General features: G+C 54.8%; 1 protein-coding gene across 1 annotated transcript; it reads left to right on the top strand.

Annotated features, from left to right (window-relative positions):
- The first annotated feature begins 3,765 nt into the window (after positions 1-3,765).
- On the top strand, positions 3,766-26,184 carry CLUH (clustered mitochondria homolog). Its single transcript, XM_042780505.1, has 26 exons — positions 3,766-3,865; positions 13,865-14,067; positions 14,904-15,075; positions 15,716-15,859; positions 16,040-16,164; positions 16,261-16,415; positions 16,501-16,626; positions 16,911-17,058; positions 17,251-17,343; positions 18,439-19,133; positions 19,638-19,861; positions 19,995-20,099; positions 20,307-20,407; positions 21,196-21,348; positions 21,437-21,499; positions 21,634-21,878; positions 22,220-22,304; positions 22,484-22,637; positions 22,721-22,860; positions 23,701-23,781; positions 23,861-23,986; positions 24,081-24,202; positions 24,479-24,572; positions 24,916-25,050; positions 25,131-25,204; positions 26,001-26,184. The coding sequence occupies exons 1-26, from the start codon at positions 3,766-3,768 to the stop codon at positions 26,182-26,184; spliced, it is 4,047 nt and encodes a 1,348-aa protein (XP_042636439.1).

Below are 26,184 nucleotides of genomic sequence, written 5' to 3'. Positions count from 1 at the left end.
CACCTCTGATATTCCTGCATTGCTAGGCTCTTGCAGTTTGTGTTTGAAAGATGGGATGAATTACTCTTTTACACTTTCTAAAGCACTTTGATGACCACTGTCTCCTCTCAACAATTAGGTGAGGCTAGATAAACAGATGTTTGTATTTACAGAGGAAGCGCGTGAGATTCAAGGGAGTGAAAGTCAAGTGACTTATTGCTCAAGGTCACGGACAGGGTAGAAGTTTACAGATGGAGATTTCTAATCCCATCCAGTGTTAGGTTCATGCACTACCCTGATGTGCCTTCCTTCCATGCCCACCTAGTAGCCAGTTCTTATTTCCAGCCTTTTTGTGCAACAGACCTAACTCATCTCCCTCTAGTCTAGCCTAGTTCCCTTTATTCCCTACACTGCGCTGGAGGGATTATTCTGAAATATGAATTTTATCACTCTCACCTCCCTTCCTCCTGCTTAAATATTTAACACTTTTCATTGGCTCCCCTTTCCCATTACCTGCACTCTAGGACAAAGTTCACTTTTTCTTTCCCTCTATTTTTATGTGGCTTAGGGCCCAAGCCAAGAAGCTGTAATTAAGCACTGGGTTGCTAACCAAAGAGTCAGAGATTTGAACCCACCAGTCTTTCCTTTGGACAAGTATGTGGCAACCTGCTTCCTTAAAGATTACCAAACCAAACTCACTGCCATCAAGTCGATTCCAACTCCTAGCAACTCCCTTTGGGTTTCTAATGCTGTAAATCTTTATAGAAGCAGTCTGCCTCATATTTCCTACTCAGAGGGGTTAGTGGGTTTGAACCACCAACCTTTTGGTTAGCAGCCAAATGCCTTCCCACTACATCACCGGAGCACCTTAAATCTGAATCCTTAAAGAGTTGTTGTTGTTGTTGTTATGTGCCGTCGAGTCGGACCTGACTCATAGCGACGCCCCCCCTGGGTTTCCGAGGCAGTATCACTACGGAAGTAGATTGCCCCATCTTCCTTCTGAGGAGTGGCTGGTGGGTTTGAACTGCCAGCCTCCTGGTTAGCACTATGCTACCAGAGCTCTTCCTTAAAGAGTACTGCCTTGGAAATCCTATAGGGCAGTTCTACTTTGTCCTATAGGATCGCTATGAGTCAGAATTGACTCAACACCAACAGGTTTGTTTTTGGGTTGTATTTAGAGCCTGATCCAAGGTCTCTAGTCACACTGTCAAGTCCGACTCATTACGACTCCTCCTTGGGTTTCTGAGGCCGTATCACCAAGGAAGCAGATCGCCCAATCTTCCTTCTGAGGAGTGGCTGGTGTGTTTGAACTGCCAGCAGTCAAATGTGTTAGGCACTACGCCACCAGAGCTCCTAGCCCAAGGTCCCTAGGTATCGCATATGGTACTGCTGAAGAAAATGCCTGGTGATCCGTTACCAGGTAAGACTGCTATTATTTTCAGTAGAGTCAATTTCAACTCACGCGACTGTGTGTGCAGAGCAGGTTTTCAAGGCGGTGACCTTTCTGAAGCAGATCACCAGACCTTACTTCTCAGGTGCTACTGGGTGGGTTTGAACCTTTTGTTAGAAGGTCAAGCACTTAACCACTTACATCATCCAGGGACTCCTTCATTAGGCTTACAGCCAGGAAAACCTTGTGGAGGAGTTCTACTCTGTAACACATGGGGTCCCCAGGAGTCAGAAACCAACCTACAGCACTACAGCAACTAATACAACAACAGGGCCAGCTCCATCCCACCTTTGCGGCTTCAGCTTCCATTTCCAATTGTTGTTATTAGGTGACTGGATTCCAACTCATGGCGAACCCATGTACAACAGAACAAAACACTGCCTGGCCCCGTGTCACCTTCACAATCCTTCTGTTTGAGCCCATTGTTGCAGTCACTGTGTCAATCCATCTTGGTGAGGGTCTTCCTCTTTTTCATTGACTCTCTACTTTTCCAAGCATGGTATCTTTCTGCAGGGACTGCAATTCCACTTAAAAAAAAAAAAAAAAAAAACCAAAAACCACAACCCACTGGCATCTAGTTGATTTCAACTCAAAGCAGCTGTAAATCCTCACAGAAGGAGACTGCCTCCTCATCTTCCTCATGCGGAGTACCCAGTGGGTTTGAACCGCTGACCTGGTTAGCAGCCAAATGCCATGCCCACTACCTACCAGAACTTCTTGCAATTCCCACTAACCCAAATGAAATCCACTGCCATCGAGTCAATTCTGTAGATTGCCCTATATTCCTTCCGTGGAGCAGCTGGTGGATTTGAACTGCCAACCTTAGCAGGCAAATGCCTTAGGCACAGTGCCACCAGAGCTTTTTCAATTCCCACTTGTTGTTTGTTTGTTGTTTTTGCCCTCGAGTCGGCCCGACTCATAGCGACCCCTCCTTGGGTTTCCGAGGCAGTATCACTACGACTCATAGCGACCCCTCCTTGGGTTTCCGAGGCAGTATCACTACGGAAGTAGGATTGCCCAACCTTCCTTCCGAGGAGTGGCTCGTGGGTTTGAACCGCCAGCCTTCTGGTTAGCATTCAAGTGCTTTAGCCACTATGCTACCAGAGCTCCCCAATTCCCACTAGTTCCTGGTAAATGTCAGGAGAATGCCTGAAATGTTCCCACTGGTTTCCAGTATCTGTGGAGGAAAGATCCTCCCCACTCTTTCTGCCTAAAGAATTTCAATTCATTGGCAAGCCCTGGTTCAAATGTCATCCTTGCAGCATTCTCTGGCTCCCTTCTCAATCTCCACCAAGTTCTGAACAACTGAAAATATAATCTGTAAAATGTTCAAGGAGCCCTGGCACAGTGCCTAAGGCATTTGAATGCTAAAGATTTGACTCCCAAAGATTTACAGCCTCAGAAACTCAATGAGGGGTGGCTATGAGTCAAAATCTACTCGTTAGCGAGTAGCTAACTCACGTTAGCGGTGAGTATTTTGTTTGTTTGTTTTGTAAATTTTACAGGCTGAGGATTTAGCCTGATCCAGCTCTACAGTTTACTGTCTGTGTGCCCTTGGTCTCAGTTTCTTCCACTATAAAATGGGGATAACGTACCCATCTAGCAGGGGTGGGGAGAGGGGAAAGGAGTTAGTTCCCAAGACGTTGGTAGGAAAGGCGCCCGTTGTGGCGCAGGACAAAGCCTGGTGGGTGCGTTTCTGACACTTTAGTCCCATTATCCCCTCCCCCCTCAACTGACCAAGCCCCAGGCTGCACTTCGCTGCCTCTTCAATAAACAAGACACACCCCAACCCAACTCCTCCGGCGGGAAAGAGCAGTTCGGTTTGCACATTTGGTGGAAAGGGCGCTGAGGGTCAATTTAAAACCGCAGATTAGACACCGCGTGCTCATTTGGCAGATTTGCAATAGGAAGCATAGAGTCACGGGGGAAGGGGAGGGTTACCAATGGCAGTCCTAAATGAGCCTCCACCCAAGGTCAAGGCGCCCGCCCGAACAGGAATAAACTAGAGGGACGACTTTCCGAAGCCCCGCCCCTCGAGGGGGCCGAAGTCTCTCTCTTCCCAGAGTCAAGGTAAGTTCCCTTTAAGGCGTTCAAAAAACTCATCCCTTCTGTAGATAGCCAACGAGGCGCGGCGTGTTTTGTTCCTCGAGGGCCTCCGTGGGCCGGGCCGGGCGCGAGGGCGGAGCAGGGGCGCGGCGGCGGGGTCAAAGGTGACAGCGCGCACCACGTGGGCCGGTGACTCCGTCCTTCCCGCAGCGGCCGCGGCGCGCAGGGCACTTGGGTTAGTGGCGTGGCGGGCGGTGCGGACAGCCGAGCCGGGCCCGGCTCCCGCCAACATGGTCATCAAAACGGACGAGTTGCCGGCGGCCGCCCCGGCCGACAACACCCGAGAGCCCAGTTCCCAGGCCGATGGCAAGGGGCGGCCTGGCGCGGCCGGTGAGCGGGGCCAGGACCAGCAGGCAGCAGGGCGGGGGGGGGGGCGGCTGAATTGGGTTGAGCAGGCGGGCGGGCTCAGGGCTCTGCAGGGACCGCTAGCTTCTCTCTGCGCCGGGACTGGATGCATCTCGCTGGGCCTTCCACCAAGTCGCCCCCGCTCTGAAGGTCACCTTCACTGCCGCCCCCGGCATGGGCCCGGGCTTCGCACGTGGAGTCCTGGGGAGGGCGGCCGCGGCGGGCACACGCGCGCCAGATCGTGGGGACACGTGCGCGCACACGCGGTTTCGGGTTGAACAGCCGCCGCAGACGGATGGAATCGGCGGCCCCACCCCCTCCGTGCCCGGGCTAGAGAAGCCCTCTTGGCTGTAGTCGCTGACATTTGCAGGCCATCCTCCACCGGGCACTCAGCAGCAGCAGGACCCCCCAGTCATTCCTTGTGCGCAGGCCTGCAGCCCTGCGAGTAAGGCTCAGCTTGGGACTTCCCGGGCTTGTTCTGTGGGAAGAGCACGAGTTGGGGGTGGGGCTGTTGGAGGGCTTTTTCGGTTTATTTCTGGAGGCAAGACTTAAAGCCCAGGTTTTCAGGCGCTGATCTCTGCCCTCTTTGGTGTCTGGTCGGTTTGCTTGGGGGTCTGCCTGTGTATGTGGGGGCCAAGGCAAGCTCCCTGGCAGGGGGAGGTGTTTGTGCCAGAACTTGATCATTAACCCGCCTTATTGCGAAAAGTGGGTCAGCCTGTAGTTGCTGTTTTTAAGGCAAAGGTCACCTGTGTGGAGTGAAGCTCCCAGCTCTCCAGCAGCCCCCGTCCCCGCGGGGGCTGTGTGTGGTGGTGGCTCTGGGAGTGGCTGCTGGTCTCCAGTGGATGGGGCTTTTCTCTATTTTCTCCCAGACCACTTCTGTTTTTTCTTTCCTATCTCAGATTCAGGCCCTGTGGCTAGAAGACCCATCCTCGCATTTCAGTTGTCTGTCCAAATCTTCCTCAGAGTCCTAGGGCTGGACTGGGTGACAGTAGTAGTGTTAGAACTGTCCCTATCTCCTAATTATCCCTCACCTCTCCTTTGTAGGGACTTCCATTAGCTCATCATCCCTTTCCCAGCTACACTGATCTGCATTGGGGCTGACTCGGGAGTCTGAGTGGGAGCAGTTAGAGGCTCTTCCACCCTGGGTCAGCTTGCTGTCAACGGTCATAGCGGTATCACCTTAGGGTAGGGGACAGGTACTGTGGTAGCTTTGCTGATTGCCTGGACAAGGCCAAGATGTGGGCAGAACAACAAACGTTGATGACTCTGACCTGCCAAGCTTTACCCTGCTGTGGTTATGAGTCAGTGGGACTTGATAGATAAAAAGAGGTAGGGGCTGGCTAATTTCCCCTCCAGCAGAGAGCCCTGAAAAGATGAAATGACTTGGCCAAGGTCACACAGTGACCTAGCTGTGGAGGGGAGCATTTGGATTTCCAGCACATGGCCAGTGCCCTAAGGTTGCCCCAGCCTGTCGCAGAGGAACCTGGGCAGCCATGTTGGTTTGCATTGTATGCCGAGAATGTGGGGCTCTAGGAGGGAAGAAGGTCTGAGGGAAGCCGCTTCTCAGCTGTGTGCTAAGGGGGCTCTGCCTGGGATGACCTGGGTTAAGAAAAGGACACAATTCTTTGTTTTGGGGAAACTGGGAGCATACTAGTAAGTGGTAGCCACTTTGCCTCTTTATGTCTCAGGGAGGCTGGTATAGAGAGAGCTGGGACTTGAATTATTGCCAGCTTGGGTCTGTGCAAAGAAGGAGGGGCCTTCATAGAGACTCCCAGCAGTCTCTCACCCGAGCAGCAGAGCCCAGGCCCCTGAGCTCCGGACCCAACTCTGGAAAGCTTCTCAGTCCCTTCCAGGAGGACATGATCAAGGCCTTTGCAGGGACAAGGGGAGCAAGTGTTGATTACCTTCTTGGGAAGAAATCAACTTTTAGGGGTTAAGAGAACAGGCAGGTTTTTCAAGTTCACGGTGGTGTGTCAAGTTCCTTCTGCCTAAAGGAGGGCTCCCTGGAGCTGAGGCCCTGAGGGGGGAGGGGGTTGACTGGCTGGGGAGGAGCTTAGGGGCTTAAGGGAGCTCTCCAACAGGATCCCAGATCTCTACTATCCGGTAGGGTCTGAGCCAAGCAGTGTGAGGAACACTATTCCGAGACCCTGAGAGCCTACTTCTGGCCTAGATGGGACTGGAAGGAGGCAAACAGGTGCCTACCCCCTTAGGTCTGTAGGCTGCCTGCCTTCCCACACCCGCTTTCCTTGAAGCCCTCAATGCCTGGGATGGGATGGTGTAACTTTTGGGGCCCTATTTCCTGTTGGAGCCTCACCTTCTGAGGCCTAGGCTGGGGCAGGGCTGGCCCTGGCATAGTCCCATGAGCAAGGCCGTGCTAGGCTGGAGAAGGTACATACAGGCCACTCAGGGTGGCCTGTTTCTTTTCTACCTCTTGTGTGCCTCTGATGGGGTCCGTGTGCTCCCAGGCCAGGGCAAGGGTATGCCTTACCTCTCCTCTAACCAGACCAGACAAGACTCAAGTATAGTGCTGTTTGGGCACTGCTTGTTCTGCAGAGGACTGACACTTTTCTCCCTTTCCCTTTTAAAGCCCAGATCCAGAGGGTGCTCCGTGGGATGTGAGAGGAGGGTGTGCCAACCCAGGGGTCTAGAGGCTTGGGGGCATCCACTGATTGGAGGTAGATTTGGCCCTTCTGGGACCTTACAGAGCCTCAGGAGGAGTGAGAGACTGCTGCTTGCCTAGTGGGGTCTTGGCTGGGGGTAGGGGGAGTGCACTGGGTTCAGCAGGAGTGACTCAGAGGCATGGGTTTGGGTATCTGACAGACTGGGTGTTTTCATGACCCAGTAATTGTGTGTTGGTCTATGTCCTTACTTGGGCAGCTTATTTACTAGCCTCTTGGATATCCTCATTTTCATTAATTGAGATAGGATGGTTGAGACTTGCTTGGGCTGGGCATAGAGTTAGCATTGTCTCTGTGGTGATCAGTGGAAGTAACTGTCACCTCTGCTGGTTGGGAGGCATTGCCAGGTGGCCCTGCCCCACCCCCTTCTGCACAGGGTTAGGGGTATTTGGGGAGGGAGTCTTTCTGTCCTGAGCCTGTGTGAAGCTGAAAACCCTTTGTGGGGCTATGGAGAAGCTGTCAGTGTCCAGCTGTTGGGGCTGCCTGGCTCCCTGAGACTGCATGGAGGGTGCCTGAAATGCAAGCCTGGCTCCCCACCCCCATCCTGGTTAGTATGGATGCCGAAGCAGTCCTGACTGGGCCCTGGCAACGAGTCAGAGCCCTGGGGAGGCCCTGGGAAGGCGCCCTGGCGAGGCCAGGCATGCTCCTATCCATAGCTGAATGGCCTTCGGCCTCTTGCTGCCAGCTCTTGTTTTCCCCGGGGGAGAAACTTGGTTTTCTCCTGACAGTGCAGGGGTTGCTGGGAAGGGAAGAAAGAGCCTGCCAGCTACTCAGTGGAGCTGGAGGCCTGGGGCACGGGTACAGTTGTCCTCTGGGAGACTGGAGGCCCCTCCCCCACAACCAGAACCAGTGATTCAGAGAGGGGATAGGTGCCAGGTCACCTGTAGGGGGCACCGCAGGCAGAAGCGTGAGCTGGCCACTTGACCCAGGAGGCAGCGAGGCATTCAGTGTCTGACTGGTGGACAGGGGGTGGCCACCTCATGGCTTGGGCCCAGCTCTGTGCCAGTTGCTGCCGGCAGCTAGCTGAAGCAGTCCTGCCCACTCCTGATGGTGTTGGGGCTGAGGAGAGGACCCCTTTGCTGCACCCTGCCCCTGCCAGCCAGTCCCCTGGGCCCTCAGTCCTGAGGGGCCCAGGTACCCCAAATGCTGGGTTCTTCTGCTCTTCCAACGACTTCACCAGCAGTGAGCACTTTCCTGGAGGGCACAGGGAGGTAGGCCTGCGTGCTGGTCACAGCTCCTGGGGTCCTAGAGCCAGTGGGGCCTCCTGGCCCACAGCCGTCCTTCTGGCCGACCTTGAGCAGGATGCGAGGCAGGAGTGTGCCCTTCCTGGGGCCGCCCCGGCAGGCCTGGCCCCACTGAAACCCGAAGCCAGCCAGTGCTCCAGCCCTGGGCCGACCAGCTGCATGGAGGCAAAGGTAGTGGCAGAGACTGGAACAAGGGACACAGGCAGTGTCGGGCCTGAGCTGGAGAGCTGGCTTCCGCCTCGCTGTGGCAGATCCGAGGCCCCTGAGCCCAGGAAAATGCAGCTATCAGCTGAACCAGGTGGGCTGTAGAGCAGTAAATATTAGCTGACATTCTGGTTGCTGGGAGGTCACTTGGTCTTCAAGTAGCCTTCAGGGTCCTGTGGAGGAGGGAGGAGGGTTGGTTGTCCTGGGGGAGTGGAGGCCCCTGGGGAACCAGTCACCTTCCTGTGAAATTGGATTAGGGGCTGGGTAGCCCTGGGGTGGGAACCTTGGGTGGCTCAGGCTCCCTGGGCTGGAGCAGGGAGAGTGGGAACTGTGACCATCTTTGCTCCCAAACCCATGTCCTTCTGGGCCTAGATTCCCAAGAGAGCATAGGCTGCCTGTCTAGGCCCAGGTTTCTTATGCTCCATGAGCCTAATCCTGACTGGCTCCCTTTTGGTCTTTCATAGGCCAAAACTCTATCCACCTACCCCCTGCTCCCAGGATTGGGTACAGCTCCTTTCATATCTCCTCATCATTCCTGGGGCTCACCAGCCAAAAAGCCTGTCTCAGACCTCCCCCACATGCCACATCTTGAAAGTTGACCAACAATGAGTCCTCTTCCTACACTTCTTGTCTCCTGTCTGCTTTGTCATTAGACCCAGGCAAATCCTCATTGTGGACCAGCTTGAGGTTGCCTGCCTGGAGCTGTTGAGTGTGGGAAGAGAGAGTCCCTTTCTGTCCTTGTGGTTCTTGGGAGCTTTTGGGAGTTAGACGGTTGAAGGCCCACAATGGCCTGAGTTTAGGGTAGTGTGGTGGTGCGGACTCGGGCTTGGAAATCTAGGGTCCAGTCTGGCCCTATGACCTTGGCAAAGCTCTGCACCGTTTTGGGCCTTAGGCAAGCTTATTTGGGGCAAGGAAGGGGATGGTAGGAGCTCCTGGAGGTTCTATTTATCACTGAGATGAGACACAGGGAGGGGGAACGGCTTCTATATTGCCCAGTCTCCCTGTGTGAGCCCTTCTGAGCCGGGCTTCTTTTCTTTCTTGGGGCCCCTGCTCCACATTCCGGTGGGCCTGGGCAGGAACCACGCCATTCTGGTGAATCCTCCCACTCCTGATAGTTGGGTAGGGACAAGGAGATGGCTGTCAGGCCAGGCAGCCTGGGACCTTGGGCCGGGAGGTGGATCTGGATGGGATAGCAAGGATCAGAGCAGAACTGAAGGCTTTGGTGAGCTGACCTGTCAGGAAGGAGATTGAGACCCTTCTTGGAGCTCCAAGACAAGCCAAGGTGGCTAGTTTGGCTGACTGGTACATCCTGAGTGGAACCATCCCTGCTTGCCAGTGGCCTGTCCAGGCAGGCCTGTGCTTTTTGCTGGAAAGTTCTGTGAGGAAGCCCTCTGCTCCCTGGGCAGGGAGAGGGCTCTCCTTTGTTCCTCTTGGTGCCTGGGTAGAAATGGAAGGTTTGGTCACCTGCTCACCCTGTTAACAAATAATTGACTTAGCTACAAGTTTGTTGTTGTTGTTACCTGCCATCGAGTGGTCTCTAACTCATAGAGACCCCTCCTTGGGTTTCCAAAGCAGTATCACTACGGAAGTAGATTGCCCAGTCTTCCTTCCGAGGAGTGGCTGGTGGGTTTGAACTGCCAACCTTCTGATTAGTAGTCAAGTGCCTTAGGCACTACACCACCAGAGCTCTCAGCTACAGGTTTGTAGTAATTAATTAATTAATTCAGTGTCCTTTTGTCGGGGCTGTGCAAGATGGAGGGAGGAAGATAGAGCTGCCACTGTGAACCACCGCCCAAATGCAGCAGGACAAGTGCTCTGGGAAGGCTGGTGGTGTATTTTCTGGAAATGAAGCTGGGGGAGAGGAGTAGTAATTCTGCAGAGAGGGGTCTTCTGGGCAGGCTTTAGAGAAGAGAGTATTTATCCAGGCTTTGAAGGATGAGTAGAAATTTTTGGATGGAATGATGTATCGGGCAGCAGAGGTGGGAGGGAAGAGGATGGCGTGTTTTCAGGTGTCAGTGAGTAGCTTGAAATAGCTAGACCTTGACTAAGGGAGCTGCAGGGAGCCCAGGCTGGCTTTAGGTTGGTGTGTGAACGTGCTGGCCTAGTACGATTATATCTGATGAAGAAGGGGGAGTATCAGAAGGGCTCCATGTGGAGTGTGGCAGAGACAGCAGAGTGGCATGGAGGCTGGTGCACTCCAAGAAGGAGAGGTGGCCTACCCCAGCACTGGGGTTGCAGCGGCCAGCTCCTGAGGTTCTGTTTGGAGCTTTGATTTGGGTGACTAGATAGGGAGTGGAGGGAGTTCACAGAGTGGGGGCCAGTTCGTGGAGGAAGATGAACCCCCATCAGGACAATAGAGATCTTTGTTGGTATCTTAAGGGACGACCACGTGTTACGCCTGAAGCTTGAGGCCCGGATTGGCAATGTGAGCTATGAGGTACGAGGGTGTTTGATGCCACAGAAGAACCTGGGGAGATAATGAGGAGTGGTTGAGGCCAGAGATACCCTCCGGTTCTCAGGATGGAAGAGGATGGAGGCGGAGAGAGGGGAACCAGCGTTGGTGTTGTCTTAGTTACCCAGTGCTCCGGTAACAGAAATACCATAATGGGTGTCATACTAACAAATTTACTGTTTCCTCATAATTTAGGAGCCTTACAGTCCAAATCCAGGGCTCAGGCTCTAGGGGAAGGCTTCGCTCTCTGTCGGCTCTGGAGGAAGGTCCTTGTCTCCGAGCTTCTGCTTCTGGGAGCACTTGTGACTTGGCATCTCTCTCCCAACATCTCTGCATCTCTACTGTGCTCTCGGTGTTTAATCTCTTACATCTCATAAAAGGAGCCTTCATGGCGCAGTGCTTAAAGCACTTAGCTGTCAACCAGAAGGTTGGCGGTTCAGACCCACCAGATAACTGTGGGACAAAGATATGGTCTGCTTCCATAAAGATTACAGCCTTGGAAGCCACATGGGGCAGTTCTACTTTGTCCTGTAGGGGAATGGACTCCATTCTAGTGGTTTTGGTATATCTCAAAAGAGATTGACTCAAGACACACCTACACTAATCTTGTGTCGTTAACATAACAAAGACAAACCCATTCCCAAATGGGATTATAACCACAGGCATAGAAGTTAGGGTTTATAATATAATTTGGGGGACATAATTCAATCCATAATCTTGAGGCAAAATTCCTCTTCCTCTGTGAACCTGTGTAGTCTAGAATACAAGTTACCTGTTTCCAAAGTGCAATTGTAGAGGAAGCACAAGGTAGATACTCCATTACAAATGGGAGAAATTGGAGGGAAAGAAGGGTAACTGGTGCTAAGTCAGTCCAGAACCCAGCAGAACAAAGAACATTAGCTCTTAAGGCTTGAAAATGGTCCTGTTTTTCAGGACCATCTAGACAGTGGCCCCACCCTGACTCAGTGTTGGCTCCATCCTCTGGGTTCTTGGCGGAGGCTGCTCTGCCCTCCACCTTCCAGGCCGGTGAGATGGCCACTCTGCTCCTTGGCTTTGGGCGGCCCCATCCTTCTAGTTCATCTGAGTGGAGACCTCACTCCTTTGGGCCCCCAGAAGGCTCCATTCTTCTGCCCTTTGCACATAGCAACCCTGCCCCCTCAGCTTTGGATGGTGGCCCGTACCCACCGCACACACACCGCACACCCCTAATGGAAACTCCACACTCTAAGCACCAGGAACTCCACACTATAAACTCAGTTGGCAAACCAGAACCCAGTTGGTGAAGAAACCTTTGAAACCAAGAAGGCCCTGCTTCCCATGCTCCTTCCAACAGTTCTATTCATCTCTGAGTTCCTCTAGGGATGGTCGTTTTCTTGGAGGACAACAGATGTAGCTCCTTTGGCCTGTTTCCTGCCTATAGAATTCCAAGAGAGACACAGCTTGCTTTGCTTTCATTCTTTCTCTGCCCTCTTTGGTCTAAGCGCATGGGTTTTCTGCTGTGGTGATTTTTAGATCCATCAATCAGAGGCTTAATCTCTTTAACAAAAGATTGTGTAGCCACAGCTTTGAAAATGCCGGGTCACATATCCTTAGTTTGTGCAACAGAATTTTCCAAATCTTTTTTGGATTTTGTTTTCCTGTTGCCAAATTTCTTTTTAAATCCATCTCTTTCCTTCCACATTTTACTGTTAGCAGCAAGGAGAAGCCATGTCGCTCCTTTTAAGATACGGCTTAGAATTCTCCTTAGCAAATATCTTAGTGTCATCACTTACAAGTTCTACCTTCCACCAAACATTTGAACTTAACTCAGACAAGTTCTTTGCCACTGTGTGAAAACATTGCTCTTCTTCCATTGCCCGGTCACACGTTCATCGTTTTCTTTTAAAGCCTCACCAGAAGCACATTTAACATCCACATTTCCATCAACACTGTGTTGTGGTGCTACACATACTCTCTAAGATGATAGAAACTTTGTCCATATGGCTCCTCACTTCCTTCTGCGTCCTCACCAGAATTACTTTTGACGTCCATAATTCTACCAACAGTCTCTTCAAGGCAATGTAGGCTTTTACTTTTAGGTACCTTAAAAGTCTTCCAGGAGCTCTGGTAGCATAGTGGCTAAGGCACTTGCCTGCTAACCAGACGGCTGGCGGTTCAAACCCACCAGCCACTCCTCGGAAGGAAGATTGGGCAGTCCTACTTCCGTAGTGATACTGCCTCGGAAACCCAAGGAGGGGTCGCTATGAGTCAGGTATGACTCGACGGCACATAACAACAACAACAAAAGTCTTCCAGCCTCACTTATACAGAGAAGACAGCAGGAGTGCATGGAGGGGTGGACACAGGGAAGAGGTAACTAGCAGGAGGAAGTGGGAGGGGAGCTGTTGCATTGGGGTAAATTGTGGCCAGTGTCATGAGACAAAAGTGTATGTGAACTGCTGTATGGAAAATGAATTTGCTCTGTAAATTTTCACCCAAATCACAATAAAAAAAAAAAAGTCTTCCAGCCTCTATTACTCAATTCCAAAACTGTATTCACATTGAAGGTTTATGTTGGAGCAACATCCCAACTTAGTTATCTAGCACTGCCTATGATAGAAATACCATAAATGAGTGGCTTTAACAAACAAACTGGTTTTCTCACTGTTCAGGAGGTTACAAGCCTGAATACAGGGTGCTGGCTCTAGGGGAAAGCTTTCTCTACCTGTTTTGGAAGATGGTCCTTGTCTCTTCGAGCTTCTGCCCTGAGGCAGTCTTCTGAGGCGTGGCATCACTCTCCCCCCATCTCTGCTTCTCTCTTGCTTGTTTAATCTTTTCTGTCTCAAAAGAGCTTCTCTCAGGACACCCAACACTAACCCTGTTTCATTAACATCGCAGTCCATTCTCAAATGGTATTATAACCATAAGTGTAGATGTTAGGGTTTACCATACATAATTTTGGGAGATATAATTCATTCTGTAACAATGTGGGTCAGGGAAGAAGAGGAAGAAGTGACCAGTGGTGTGGGGTGCTGCTAAGAGACTGGATGAGCTACGGCCATAGAAGATCCTGGGTTCTAATAAAGACACCAGCAACTTGGGGAGACCTGGGTAGTATGCTGAGAAGTGGCAGCCAGACTGGGGTGGGCTGAGAGGTGAATGGGGAGAGGAGCTAGCTGTGGAGGTGGAGAGAAGGATCTTTTTGAGGAGCTTGGTTATGGAAGGGAAGAGGATATGGCCTGCAGGAGGCTGGGGCTGAGACGTTTTTGCCAAGGGGAAAGTAGGATTACGTGTCTGGGTTGGGGCCAGGTCTTAGGAGGACATGTAGACACCATCCTGGAGGGGTGTGTGCCCACCCAGGTGATGTGGTTGGCACCGGCTGATCAGACAGGCCCGTCTGGCTCAGCTCCTTTCTTCTCACCCCTAGAGCCACCATCAGTCATGCTGTTGAATGGAGACTGCCCAGAGAGTCTGAAGAAGGAGGAGGGGGCAGCTGAGCCACCTCGGGAAAATGGGCTGGATGAGGCCGAGCCAGGAGAGGAGGCCACCGGGCAGGAAGTCATTGTCATTCAGGACACGGGTTTTTCTGTGAAGATCCTGGCCCCTGGGATCGAGCCCTTCTCCCTGCAGGTGAGATGAGGGTAGGGTGCTGGGGACCAGGCCCCTGAGCCCATGGGGAAGGATGAGGCCAGAAAGCCAGGGCTCGCTCTAGCTCGTCCTTGCCCCATGCTCTTGGGAGCAGGCGAGGATACCTATGCCTGGCCCACAAGTCACTCAGCTAGCTTGGTGGACCTGGGAATTGAGTCCAGGTTCAAGTCATTCCCCTGTTGCCAGAGGACAAGTACTAGCTGAGACTGCCAGTCCTGACTGGGCAGAGATGTGGCAGTGGCTGAGGGGTATTGGGACCCAGGCTTCCTGGGACTCTGTGTCTTTAGGTATGTCACAGTGGGATAGGTGGTACTGGGTGGTCTCCAGTGCCCGAATCAACCCAGAGTCTTGTAGGCTGATAACTCATTGGGGAACCAGGCAAGGCCCTCTTGGGCTCCAGAGAGCCCCTCTCTCCTGGAAGGGATAGTCATTTGCCTTGGAACCTTGGCACTGAGTAAGGGAGGAGGCAAGATGGTCGTTTCCTCCTTCCTTGTCCTGCCTCCTGCTCTTGGCTTGGGGCTTACCCTTGGTCTGCAAGGGGTGTATTACCCTTGTTTAGGCCCAAGGGCAGTGGAACCAGGCTCTGGCCTGCATGTACAGTATGCCCTGCATGTGCACACACAGTGCGGATGGGCATGGTATGTATGGACAGCGCCTGGTACTTAAAAGCCCAAAAGTGGGGAAATGAGTATTTGGGGGCTTTTTTTTTTTTTTCTTTTTAAGGACCTCTAGGTCCTTTGGGTTGGGGAAAAGGGCTGTGTCCTCACTCCCCACCATGTGGCCTCTCACTGGGGTGGTTGGGCCTATCTTCCTGGCAGGTGTCCCCCCAGGAGATGGTGCAGGAGATCCACCAGGTGCTCATGGACCGTGAAGACACGTGTCACCGCACCTGCTTCTCACTGCACCTGGATGGCAACATGCTGGACCACTTCTCAGAGCTGCGCAGTGTTGAGGGGCTACAGGAGGGCTCGGTGCTGCGTGTGGTGGAAGGTGGGTCAGGCATGGTGGCAGGCTGCAAAGAGAAAAGTTAAATCTCAAAAGGAAGGTATAAAGTTGACCAGCTCGCAGGTGGGTGACAGGCTAGTTTAGTTGTAAAGTAAGGACTCGAGTCATCAGAAGTCCCAGGGCAGGTCAGCTTATTGAAAGCAAATGTACAAAACACCTTTACTTACTTGGTCATGGAAACTCTCTTCTCCCCCAAAGAGGCCCTAGTGAAATTTCATGAAACACATACTGGGCACAGTGTTAAAGAAATTGGGGTTCTGGGGTATAGTGGGTGGACAGGGTGGGGCTTCCGGGGGCCAGCAGCTCTGCAGACTCTGCTCACCATGATATTAGCGCATAAAAGGCAGTGGCTTTTGTCGACCCCCCAAGGTCTGTGCTCTTTGCAGAAGGTTCTTTGCAAACAGGGCTCACTGCCCACCAGCAGACAGGAGCATGTGTTTTGAAATCAGAACCCCAGCCTGTGTGTTCATAATGGAATTTGAAAATGTAATCCTAAAGTTGGAAATTAAAACCACCCATGATAGTGTCACTGTGAGCTATTCTCTCTGCTAGATAGGTGGTTCCAGGGTGTAGAGTCCCAGCAGCCTGGCCCTTGATTAAGACCTGCCCCTTCCAATCCCGGCAGAACCATACACGGTACGCGAGGCCCGCATCCACGTGCGCCATGTCCGAGACCTGCTCAAGAGCCTGGACCCGTCTGATGCTTTCAATGGGGTTGACTGCAATTCCTTGTCCTTCCTGAGTGTCTTCACCGACGGCGACCTGGGAGGTGCGGCAAGAGGGGTGGCATTGGCCTGGGGATGGTACACATGGGCTGGGAGCAAGGAGGGCTGGGGAAGGGGCTGAGGGCAGGGTCTTCATATGGAGGATGCAGGCCTTGAGAGACCAGGTGGGAACCTGTTGGCCCCTGGTTGGGCCCTGTGCTGACCACCAGCCTCCGGTCCCTCAGACAGCGGGAAACGGAAGAAGGGCTTGGAGATGGACCCCATTGACTGCACACCGCCCGAGTACATCCTTCCAGGGAGCCGGGAGCGGCCATTGTGTCCACTGCAGCCCCAGAACCGCGACTGGAAGGTGGGGCTCCTGGGGAGGGCCGGGGAGTGAGGCCCTGGTGGGGCAGAGCCACCACACCAGAAGGCCTGGCGCACTCATGCTCAGCCGCCCCTGCAGCCCCTGCAGTGCCTGAAGGTGCTCACCATGAGTGGCTGGAACCCGCCACCCGGTAACCGCAAGATGCATGGGGACCTCATGTACCTATTTGTGATCACAGCCGAGGACCGACAAGTCAGCATCACGGCCTCCACGCGGGGCTTCTACCTGAACCAGTGAGTTCTTGCTTGTCGACCAGCAGACACTTGGGGTGCAGGCCCACCTGCCTTCTTGCCTGCTTAGTAACCCCCTCTGCTGCAGATCTACAGCATATCACTTCAACCCCAAACCTGCAAGCCCCCGCTTCCTCAGCCATTCCCTGGTGGAGCTGCTCAACCAAATCAGCCCGACCTTTAAAAAAAACTTTGCCGTGCTGCAGAAGAAAAGGTAGTGCTTTTGCCCCCGTCCCTACCTTGTCTCAGGCCACAAGGAGTGGGACAAACTGGCCAGGCTGACCTCTGGGCCAAAGAGTCCCCCTTTAGGGAACTGTCAGCCAGGGGAGGTGATAGCAGCCCCAGGAGCGGTCTCCGTTTGCTTCTGTGATTCCTCAGGGTGGAGTCTCGGTGGGGGTGGTGCCAGACTAGGTAGGAGTCCTCAGAGAAAAGGCTGCCCAAGTCAGGGCTCCAAGCTTGGCGGGCACCCCATCTCCCCCCACCCCCCGCCTGCCACAGGGTCCAGCGCCACCCGTTCGAGAGGATCGCCACCCCGTTCCAGGTGTACAGCTGGACGGCCCCCCAGGCAGAGCACGCCATGGACTGTGTGCGCGCGGAGGACGCCTACACCTCGCGGCTGGGCTACGAGGAGCACATTCCTGGACAGGTGCCTGGTGCTGGCCTCCCGGGCCCGCCCCTCCCCTTGGTGAAGGCCAACCAGGGCTCTGTGTGCATGTCTGGGGGCTCCTCCTGCTGCTTTGTAGTCTGGAGTGTCTGTGGCTTGTCCTGTCTGGGGAGGTGGAGGCAGGCCCTGCCCTGGGGCAGAGGCTGAGCTGGTCTCCCTCCTGGTCCTTGGCAGACCCGGGACTGGAATGAAGAGCTGCAGACGACGAGGGAGCTGCCCCGCAAGAACCTGCCCGAGCGGCTTCTGCGAGAAAGAGCCATATTCAAGGTGCCCTAGCCCTGGCCTGATCACCCACTACTGGCCTGCCTACAACCACTGCTAGGTTTCTTGTGACAGGAAGAAAGGGAGCCAAGACCAGTTCAGCCCTCTCTGCTGCCCCAAGGGCTGCTCAGGGCCCCTGCGGAGCATCCTGCTCCTTATTCTGACCTCTGAGACTTGAAGTCCACGGGAAGGGGTCCTGCCTCCAGTGTGGGCAAGCAGCAAAGTCCACTCCAGCTTTCTTCCCTGCCTGGGTACACACTGCCTACCATACCCTTCCGTGCTGGGGATACATTTGCACAGTGTTTGTGTTTAAAACTTCTAGTGCTTTTTACTGAGAGAGGCAAATAAAGAAAAAATGATCCCATTTTAAAAAGTTAAATTGAGAATTTCTCATGATCTTAGCTGCCTAGAGATAATGGTAAACATAAGTGCTATGGACCCTGACTTGACTGGAGGCAGTGTGAAGGGGTTTGGAGGCTTATCTCAGATAATCCTTCGGCCTCCTCACTCATATCATCACCATTTTATAGGTGAGAAAATGGCCTGGGAATGTCCTTATCCATAGTCATCAACGTGTTTGGTGGATCCCAGACCTGACTTGGGAGCTCTGGTAGCGTAGTGCCTAAGGCATTTGACTGCTAACCAGAAGGCTGGCGGTTCAAACCTACCAGCCACTCCTCGGAAGGAAGGTTGGGCAATCTACTTCCGTAGTGATGTTGTTGTTGTGTGCCGTTGAGTCGACCCCAACTCATAGGGACCCCTCCTTGGGTTTCCAAGGCGGTATCACTACGGAAGTGGATTGCCCAGCCTTCTTTCCGAGGAGTCGGAAACCCAAGGATGGGTTGCTGTGAGTCAGGTCTGACTCAAAGGCACATAACAACAACAACAACAAATGTGACTTTGGAGCTACATTGCCTTTTAGTCACTAAGCTATGTTGTCTCCCTAAATGGAAGTGCTGCTTGTGTTTTGGTTCTTTTATAAAGGGGTTTCTTGCCCTTTTCCAAACATGAGCAAGCTGAGAAGGTTTCTTGTGGCCTCTGCCTCTAGCTGAGGTTGGTCAGACAGGGTCTGGTGACAGGGTTTCACACTCTTCCTCGCAGGTGCACAGTGACTTCACAGCAGCAGCCACACGGGGGGCCATGGCGGTCATTGACGGCAATGTCATGGCCATCAACCCCAGTGAGGAGACCAAGATGCAGATGTTTATCTGGAACAATATCTTCTTCAGCCTGGGCTTTGATGTCCGTGACCACTACAAGGACTTTGGTGGGGACGTGGCGGCCTACGTGGCCCCTACCAACGACCTGAATGGCGTGCGCACGTACAACGCGGTGGACGTAGAGGGGCTGTACACGTTGGGCACGGTGGTGGTGGATTACCGTGGCTACCGTGTCACAGCCCAGTCCATCATCCCCGGCATTCTGGAGCGGGACCAGGAGCAGAGTGTCATCTATGGCTCCATTGACTTTGGCAAGACAGTGGTGTCCCACCCACGGTACCTGGAGCTGCTGGAACGCACAAGCCGGCCCCTCAAGATCCTGCGGCACCGGGTGCTCAACGACCGGGAGGAGGAGGTAGAGCTCTGCTCCTCCGTCGAGTGCAAGGGCATCATCGGCAATGACGGGCGCCACTACATCCTTGACCTGCTGCGCACCTTCCCGCCCGACCTCAACTTCCTGCCCGTGCCCGGGGAGGAGCTGCCCGAGGAGTGCACCCGGGCTGGGTTCCCCCGCGCCCACCGGCACAAGCTCTGCTGTCTGCGTCAGGAGCTGGTCGATGCCTTTGTGGAGCACAGGTGAGGCGGGGGGCTGCTCTGCCAGGGCCACAGCAGGAGGCTTTGTGGGTTCTGGGTACTGATCATTGAAGGGTAGATACTACCAAGAGAAGAACTTGCCCGGGCCACAGTCACAGACCTCACCCACTGACATTAAGCCGCTTAGTCCTGAAATCCCAGTTTATGCTTCTGCTTCATGGGACAGTCCTATGCGATGAATATTCCTGTCCTGGTTAGGACCCCCAGCCTGAGAGGTTAGCTGATCTCTCCTCTCCCACTTACCGCCCTGCCTGTCTCAGGAGTCTTGAGTTTTACCCTGCCCTGCAGCCCCCAGGCAGTTGTTGGGCTGGCATGTTGGCCTGCACGCTGGTGTGTTGGGTCCCAGGCCTGCGGGCTGTTCACCGTACCTTCCCCAGCCCCAGCATGCTAGGAGCCCACGCCCCCGGTCGGCGAGAAGTTGCTCGGGCAGCTGAGCTTCAGGCCGTGCCTTCCCTGCCCTGCTCCACCCTGTCTGCTCCGCTCTAGGTACCTCCTCTTCATGAAACTGGCGGCTCTGCAGCTGATGCAGCAGAAAGCCAGCAAGATGGAGAGTCCTACTTCCCTGGAAAACGGCGGCCCCCCCTCAGCGGTGCCCAAGCATGAGGTCTCCCCGGGACCTGAGGTGGGCGGTGAGGAGGAAGGTGGCAGTGCTAGCGGCTTGGCCAAGGTGAAGGAGCTGGCAGAGACCATTGCCTCGGACGATGGTGCAGGTGGGGCTGCGGGGACACCTGGGGAGAGGGAAGCCTCCGTGCTGTCCTGACCCTTTCATACACAGGCAGGGCTGTGCTCTGCAGCCTGGCCCGGGCAGTCCCATTGACAGCAGGGTGGGCTTCCTCTCCACAGCAGACCCACGGAGCCGGGAGGTCATCTGCAACGCCTGCAAGGCCGTGGGCTCTGTCAGTAGCACAGCCTTCGACATTCGCTTCAACCCTGACATCTTCTCGCCAGGCAAGCGGTGGGGCCTGGGGTGTGCAAGAGCAGGAACACTAAGGGACAGGGCAGGATGGCATGGCAGGTAGTCGTGGGACCCTTGGTCCTGTGAGTCCCTTCACCCGTCTGAGTACTGCCTCTCGCCCCAAACTGATGTCTGTCTTTTCACTCCCCTCCTCTCCTGCCTTCCTGCCTCATTCAAGCCTGTCTTCCTCCCTCCCCCAGGGGTCCGCTTCCCCGAATCCTGCCAGGAGGAAGTTCGAGACCAGAAGCAGCTGTTGAAAGACGCAGCTGCCTTCCTGCTCTCCTGCCAGATCCCAGGCTTGGTGAGGGGCATGGCGGGGGCTCACGGAGGGCGCTGGGACAGGGACCGGGAGCTGTGGGACCTTCTCAGGAGCGGCAGCACTTCCTGAACTACGCAGCAGGCAGAGCAGGAATGTCAGCCCCGTTTCACAGATGGGGAAGCTGACCCAAGGGACGCTGTGAGCCGCCAGGCACAGAATTCGCTCTGCCATACTCCCCCACCCCACCCCACTGTGTGGGCCAGTATCCCCAGGGATCTGGTCCTCTAAGCCCCCATGTGGTAGGAGGGCCTGGAGTGGAGTCTTCACCGATGTGGGGCAGGCTGGCACTGGGGAAAGGTAGGGTGGGCTTCTGTTTTCCTCATCTGTACCATATTTGTTCTTGAGCCCCATAGATGGCAGGTGCTCACCCTTCTAAGCAGTGCCATGCTCAGGTGGCATGCTCGCCAGATCTCCCCAAGACACCCCACTGCTTTCCTTGTGTGGTCAGAGGGGAGTCTACAGCCTGCCACTTGGGCTCTCTGAGTTCATCCCCTCTATAGGACCACCCTTCCCCCTGCTTCCTGGGAGGGAGGGACTGAGGTACCAGGGCTCACCTGTCCCAAGTCCCAGTGAGGGTGCAAGTCCGGGACAGGTCCTCACACGCTTGTTGCTACTGCATTGTCTCCTTCTCCTCTTGCTGGCTGGGAGCTTGGGTCTTGGTCCTCCTCCTTCCTCAGGGCCCAGGGTAGTGGGGTCTCCAGGAAGAGCCAGGGCAGGGAGGAGGACAGAGGGCCCCAGGCTGTGGGGGCCTGACCTGCTGCAGCCTGCAGGTGAAGGACTGCACAGATCACGGGGTGCTGCCCATGGATGGGGCCACACTGGCTGAGGTGATGCGCCAACGTGGCATCAACATGCGCTACCTGGGCAAGGTGCTGGACCTGGTGCTCCGGAGCCCCGCCCGTGACCAGCTGGACCACATCTATGTGAGTGATGCTCAGGGGGTGTGAGACAGAAGGGCTTGGGAGGGAGGCCTGGGGTCTGACCAAGGCTTTCTGTTTTGAATCCTTGCAGAAAATTGGTATCGGAGAACTCATAACCCGCTCTGCCAAACACATCTTCAAGACGTACTTGCAGGTACTGCCCTCCACTCCCCTTCCTCCCGAGCTCCTAGCCTGGCCAGGGCCTCCCTGAGTGGTGTGGGACATTGGAGAAGAACCTGTGTTGGGGGCTGAGGGCCCTTGTGACTTTGGTCCACACTTCCCTCACAGGGGGTCGAGCTCTCAGGCCTCTCAGCTGCTATCAGCCACTTCCTGAACTGCTTCCTGAGCTCCTATCCCAACCCCGTGGCCCACTTGCCTGCCGACGAGCTGGTCTCCAAGAAGAGGAATAAGAGGCGGAAAAACCGGCCCCTGGGGGCCTTGGATAACACAGCCTGGGCTGTCATGACCCCCCAGGAGCTCTGGAAAAACATCTGCCAGGAGGCTAAGAACTACTTCGACTTTAGCCTTGAGTGGTATGGGAACGGGCATGGCAGGGAAGGATGGTGGGAGGTGGAGAGAAGGCTGGTACAGGCCAGGGTAAGGGATATGGGCCCTGAACTCTGTACTCCTGGAGGGCATGACAATCCTCTTGCATCCCTGGCCCCATGGCCACTGGGCAGTAGACTGAGGAGAGAAAAGGGGTCAGCTCTGAAGGAACAGAGTTTGGGGAATCGAGAGACAGGCTGTCAGTTCTGAGTACCTATTCGAGGGTGGGAGTGGCTCAGGAGGGGCTACGATGGCTTGGTGTTCAGGTGGAGAGCCCACTGTTGGGGAAGGGGCAGAGGTGGGAACCAACCTGCTGCCTCCCCATCAGTGAGACTGTGGACCAGGCTGTGGAGACCTATGGCCTCCAGAAGATCACACTGCTGCGGGAGATCTCCCTGAAAACTGGGATCCAGGTGAGCACAGTGTCCTGTTCCTCAGCCTCCAGTGGGTTCCCCACCTCCTGGTGAGACCCTGCAGGGTCATTGAAGGATGGTGGGTCTACTGTGGGGCCATCCCTCAGCTTGTGTTGGTAAGTGGGGCCAGCGGAGCCAGGCCTGAGGCTCCCAGTCAGGGTGCCGGGCTCTGTCCCCAGATCCTACTGAAGGAATACAGCTTTGACAGCCGCCACAAACCAGCGTTCACTGAGGAGGATGTGCTCAACATCTTCCCTGTGGTCAAGCACGTCAGCCCCAAGGCCTCGGATGCCTTCCATTTCTTCCAGAGCGGGCAGGCCAAAGTACAGCAGGGTGCGTGGCCGGGTGGGGCCAGGGAAGGGGCGGGCTCTCTTCTTGTCCCCGTCCTGACCTGCCACCCTGTGGGCACTCCACAGGCTTCCTGAAGGAGGGTTGCGAGCTCATCAATGAGGCTCTGAACCTGTTTAACAACGTGTACGGCGCCATGCACGTGGAGATCTGTGCCTGCCTGCGTCTGCTTGCGCGGCTCCACTATATCATGGGTGACTATGCTGAGGTGGGCCTTGAGCACCTGCTGAGCTGCGTCAGCAAAGGCCTTGAGGCCCAGCCTGGTATTGGGAGGTGAGAGTGAGGGACCTGGGACAGTAGCCAGGCCGCCGCAGGGAATGGGAAGCCAGACCTGGGGCCCTGCCTGAGGGTGATGAGAATGCTCAGCCTGGGGTCTCCATGGTTGTAGACCAGGGAGGCGCTGGAAATGGCTCGCCCTGTCTGGGCTGCCTTCCCCGCCCCTGTGTAAGGTAGAAATGGTGATAGGACCTCCCTCAGGGATGCTGGGAGGAGAGTCTTTGAGACTCCATAGTAGAGTGTTCACCACAAAACCTAGTACCTGGTCAGCATCACGTGGAAGCTGCTGGCTTGTCTCTGTCACTGTGTGTAACCATTATTTTGGTTTTCATCAGCCATCCGTGGTCCTAGGGTCCTTGGTCCAGCTTCTTAGAAGCTGTTCTAAGGGCCAGACAGACTTTAGCTTTCCCACCCTACTTCAACCAAAGGCACTGGGTTTGTTTTGTATGTATATATGCATGTGCATATTTAAATCGGCACTGACATTTTAGAACAATTTCAGATTTGTATGTTTTTAATGCACATTGCTTAGGAAGAAAAGGTTTAAGGTAACAAAGTTTTTAAAAAGTGAACAGTCTCACAGGGGCAGGGAGGCCTAGGGTCACAGAGCTGCTTTCCGACTCCATCTCCACTGCCTTTGTGCGAAGGAAAGATAGAAAGTGCAGCTGGAAGCGGCAGAGCCGAGGGGCCTGGGCTGAGCTCTGGAGGCTGCTGCGGGAGGGAGGAGGGGGATGCGGACCCGCCCCGGGCCTGACCCCACCCGTTTCCCCAGGCCCTGAGCAACCAACAGAAGGCAGTGCTGATGAGTGAGCGTGTGATGGGCATCGAGCACCCCAACACCATCCAGGAATACGTGTGTAGCCTTCCGGGGACAGGGTCTGCCCGGGTGGGGCCTGCGGGCTGGCCTGGCCTGACCTCAGCCTGCCCTGCAGATGCACCTGGCCCTGTATTGCTTTGCCAGCAGCCAGCTGTCCACAGCCCTGAGCCTGCTGTACCGTGCCCGCTACCTCATGCTGCTTGTGTTTGGGGAAGACCACCCCGAGATGGCATTGCTAGATGTGAGTGCCCGTGGGGGGTGAGGGGCCCTCAGGGACCGGCCTCGGAATCCCAGGGCACCGGGAGCTGACTAAGGCCCTCCTGCCTGTCCCCCAGAACAATATCGGGCTGGTGCTGCATGGAGTGATGGAGTACGACCTGTCGCTGCGCTTCCTGGAGAATGCGCTGGCCGTCAGCACCAAGTACCACGGGCCCAAGTCCCTCAAGGTGGCCCTCAGGTGAGGCTGCCCTGGCCGGATGGGAGCACTCTGTCCAAGTGCCGCACGCTCCGTGGGAGCACTGGGTTCTGGTGGGGGAGGGATGCTGCCCTGTCTTTCATCTGATGCATGAGGAACCTTCTCTCAGCTTCCACCTCTTCTCTTGAGTCCTAGACATGGTAGATTCCAGGGAGGGATAGAGTAGATGCTGTCATCTCCCCCCTCAGAATCCAGCCCCAGTGGCCCAGCCCACTGAAGTCCCTCCCTCTCCCTGTGAACGCCCATGCCCCCTTGCAGCCACCACCTTGTTGCCCGGGTCTATGAGAGCAAAGCTGAGTTCCGTTCGGCCCTGCAGCATGAGAAGGAAGGCTATACCATCTACAAGACCCAGGTGGGTATGAAGTAAGCAAATATATAGCAACCAGAGTTACTGGTGGTTACCAGGGGTAGGAGGGATGGTGAGAGGGAGTTTTTGCTCCGGGGGCATTGAGTTCATGTGAATGGTGGTAGAATGATTTGGAAAAGGACAGTGATAATGGTTGTACAGCTTGAAGAGTGTAATCAGTGTTGCTGTTTGTAAAAATTGGTGAGATGGGATACGTTTTGTTATGTGTGTTTTCACTACAATAAAACTAAAAACGAAGACTCAGTGGGGTGGGCAGGGCTTGAGGGCAGAGTCAGGCCTGCAGGCTCTGGGCAGTCCTGACCTGCCTGTGCCCCTCATCCCCCTGTAGCTGGGCGAGGACCACGAGAAAACCAAGGAGAGCTCTGAGTACCTCAAGTGCCTGACCCAGCAGGCCGTGGCCCTGCAGCGTACCATGAACGAGATCTACCGCAATGGCTCCAGCGCCAACATCCCACCCCTCAAGGTACGTCCCTCAGGGAGCTGAGGGGCTTCCATATGCCGCCTCCCGGCTCTTACTGGCTCATCTTCCCCACTGCCCCTCAGTTCACAGCCCCCAGCATGGCCAGTGTCTTGGAACAGCTCAACGTCATCAACGGCATCCTCTTCATTCCTCTCAGGTGAGGCTCCCTTCCGCACTGCACCCCACCTCTTCCAAAGCTGGGAGGTGTTTTTTTTTTCTCGCTTCCTCTAAGCATGTGATACGTTGACGTGGCTCAGAATTGAAAATGACCAATGAGGTTCCTTATGAGTCCTTCCATAGATACTGTATGCATAACCGTGTACATATGTATCTGTAATCCTTTGCTCTCCTTTTGTACGCATATGTAGTGTATGACGCATGTCGATTTTTGGTGTTTTTTCCTTTCACTGCCAGTATATCTTGACGATCTTCCCATGTCAGTACATGAAGAATGGCTTCTTCCTTTCTCTGGTTGCTTGTTATCTCTAGGTAGGGTTGTGCCTGATATAACTGGACCCTGAGTGGCTCCTGTGTTGGCGTTACAAATGGTGCTACCTTTGTGAACCAGTGGGGTCTCCACGCCCTCACCAGTGTGGGAAGTGGGTGTGGTCAGCAGGGATGTGCGTGTTCATAGAGCGTCTCTGCGTTCTCCCCCTGCCCGCATTCCTCCAAGCAGCATCTGCTGTAGGAGAGGCCAGGAGTGAGGCGTGTTTGAAACAAGTGGGAAAAGATGAAGGGGCCTGGCCTAGCTGAAGGGTGGGTGTCAAACACATGGGAGTTCTCACTTTTTCCTCTTTTTGGGGCCTTTGCTGGGGTAGGAGGGAAGCACTTGCTCCCCACCTGTCCTTCACTGAATAAAGCCCAGAGCCTGATCTTGTCCCAAGTGCAAGTAGGGTGGCAGAGGGTCCAGGCCCACTCTGACGCCCCACCCTTTATCTCCTCCTTCTACTCAGCCAAAAAGACTTGGAGAACCTGAAGGCCGAGGTGGCACGGCGGCAGCAGCTCCAGGAGGCCAGCAGAAACAGGGAGAAGGCTGAGGAGCCCATGGCCACTGAGTCTGAGCCTGCGGGGCCCCCAGAGGAGGCTGCCTCTCAGCCCCAGGTGGCCAAGGACCCTTCTCCAAGCTTGCAGGGGTAG

This window comes from Orycteropus afer, unplaced genomic scaffold (assembly GCF_000298275.1).
Source record: "Orycteropus afer afer isolate SDZICR_OR568_19922 unplaced genomic scaffold, OryAfe1.0 scaffold00042, whole genome shotgun sequence".
In the NCBI taxonomy this organism is placed as follows: domain Eukaryota; kingdom Metazoa; phylum Chordata; class Mammalia; order Tubulidentata; family Orycteropodidae; genus Orycteropus; species Orycteropus afer.
This window is presented reverse-complemented; position numbering and strand designations above follow the sequence as displayed.

What these genes read in the sequence shown, in the direction of transcription:
- CLUH (XM_042780505.1), top strand. Translation starts at nt 3,766, where the DNA reads ATGGTCATCAAAACGGACGAGTTGCCGGCGGCCGCCCCGGCCGACAAC. An exon ending in CGGGGCTTCTACCTGAACCA is followed by an intron (nt 16,416 to 16,500) that starts GTGAGTTCTTGC and finishes CCTCTGCTGCAG; the next exon opens with ATCTACAGCATATCACTTCA. An exon ending in GCAGGCCAAAGTACAGCAGG is followed by an intron (nt 22,638 to 22,720) that starts GTGCGTGGCCGG and finishes GGCACTCCACAG; the next exon opens with GCTTCCTGAAGGAGGGTTGC.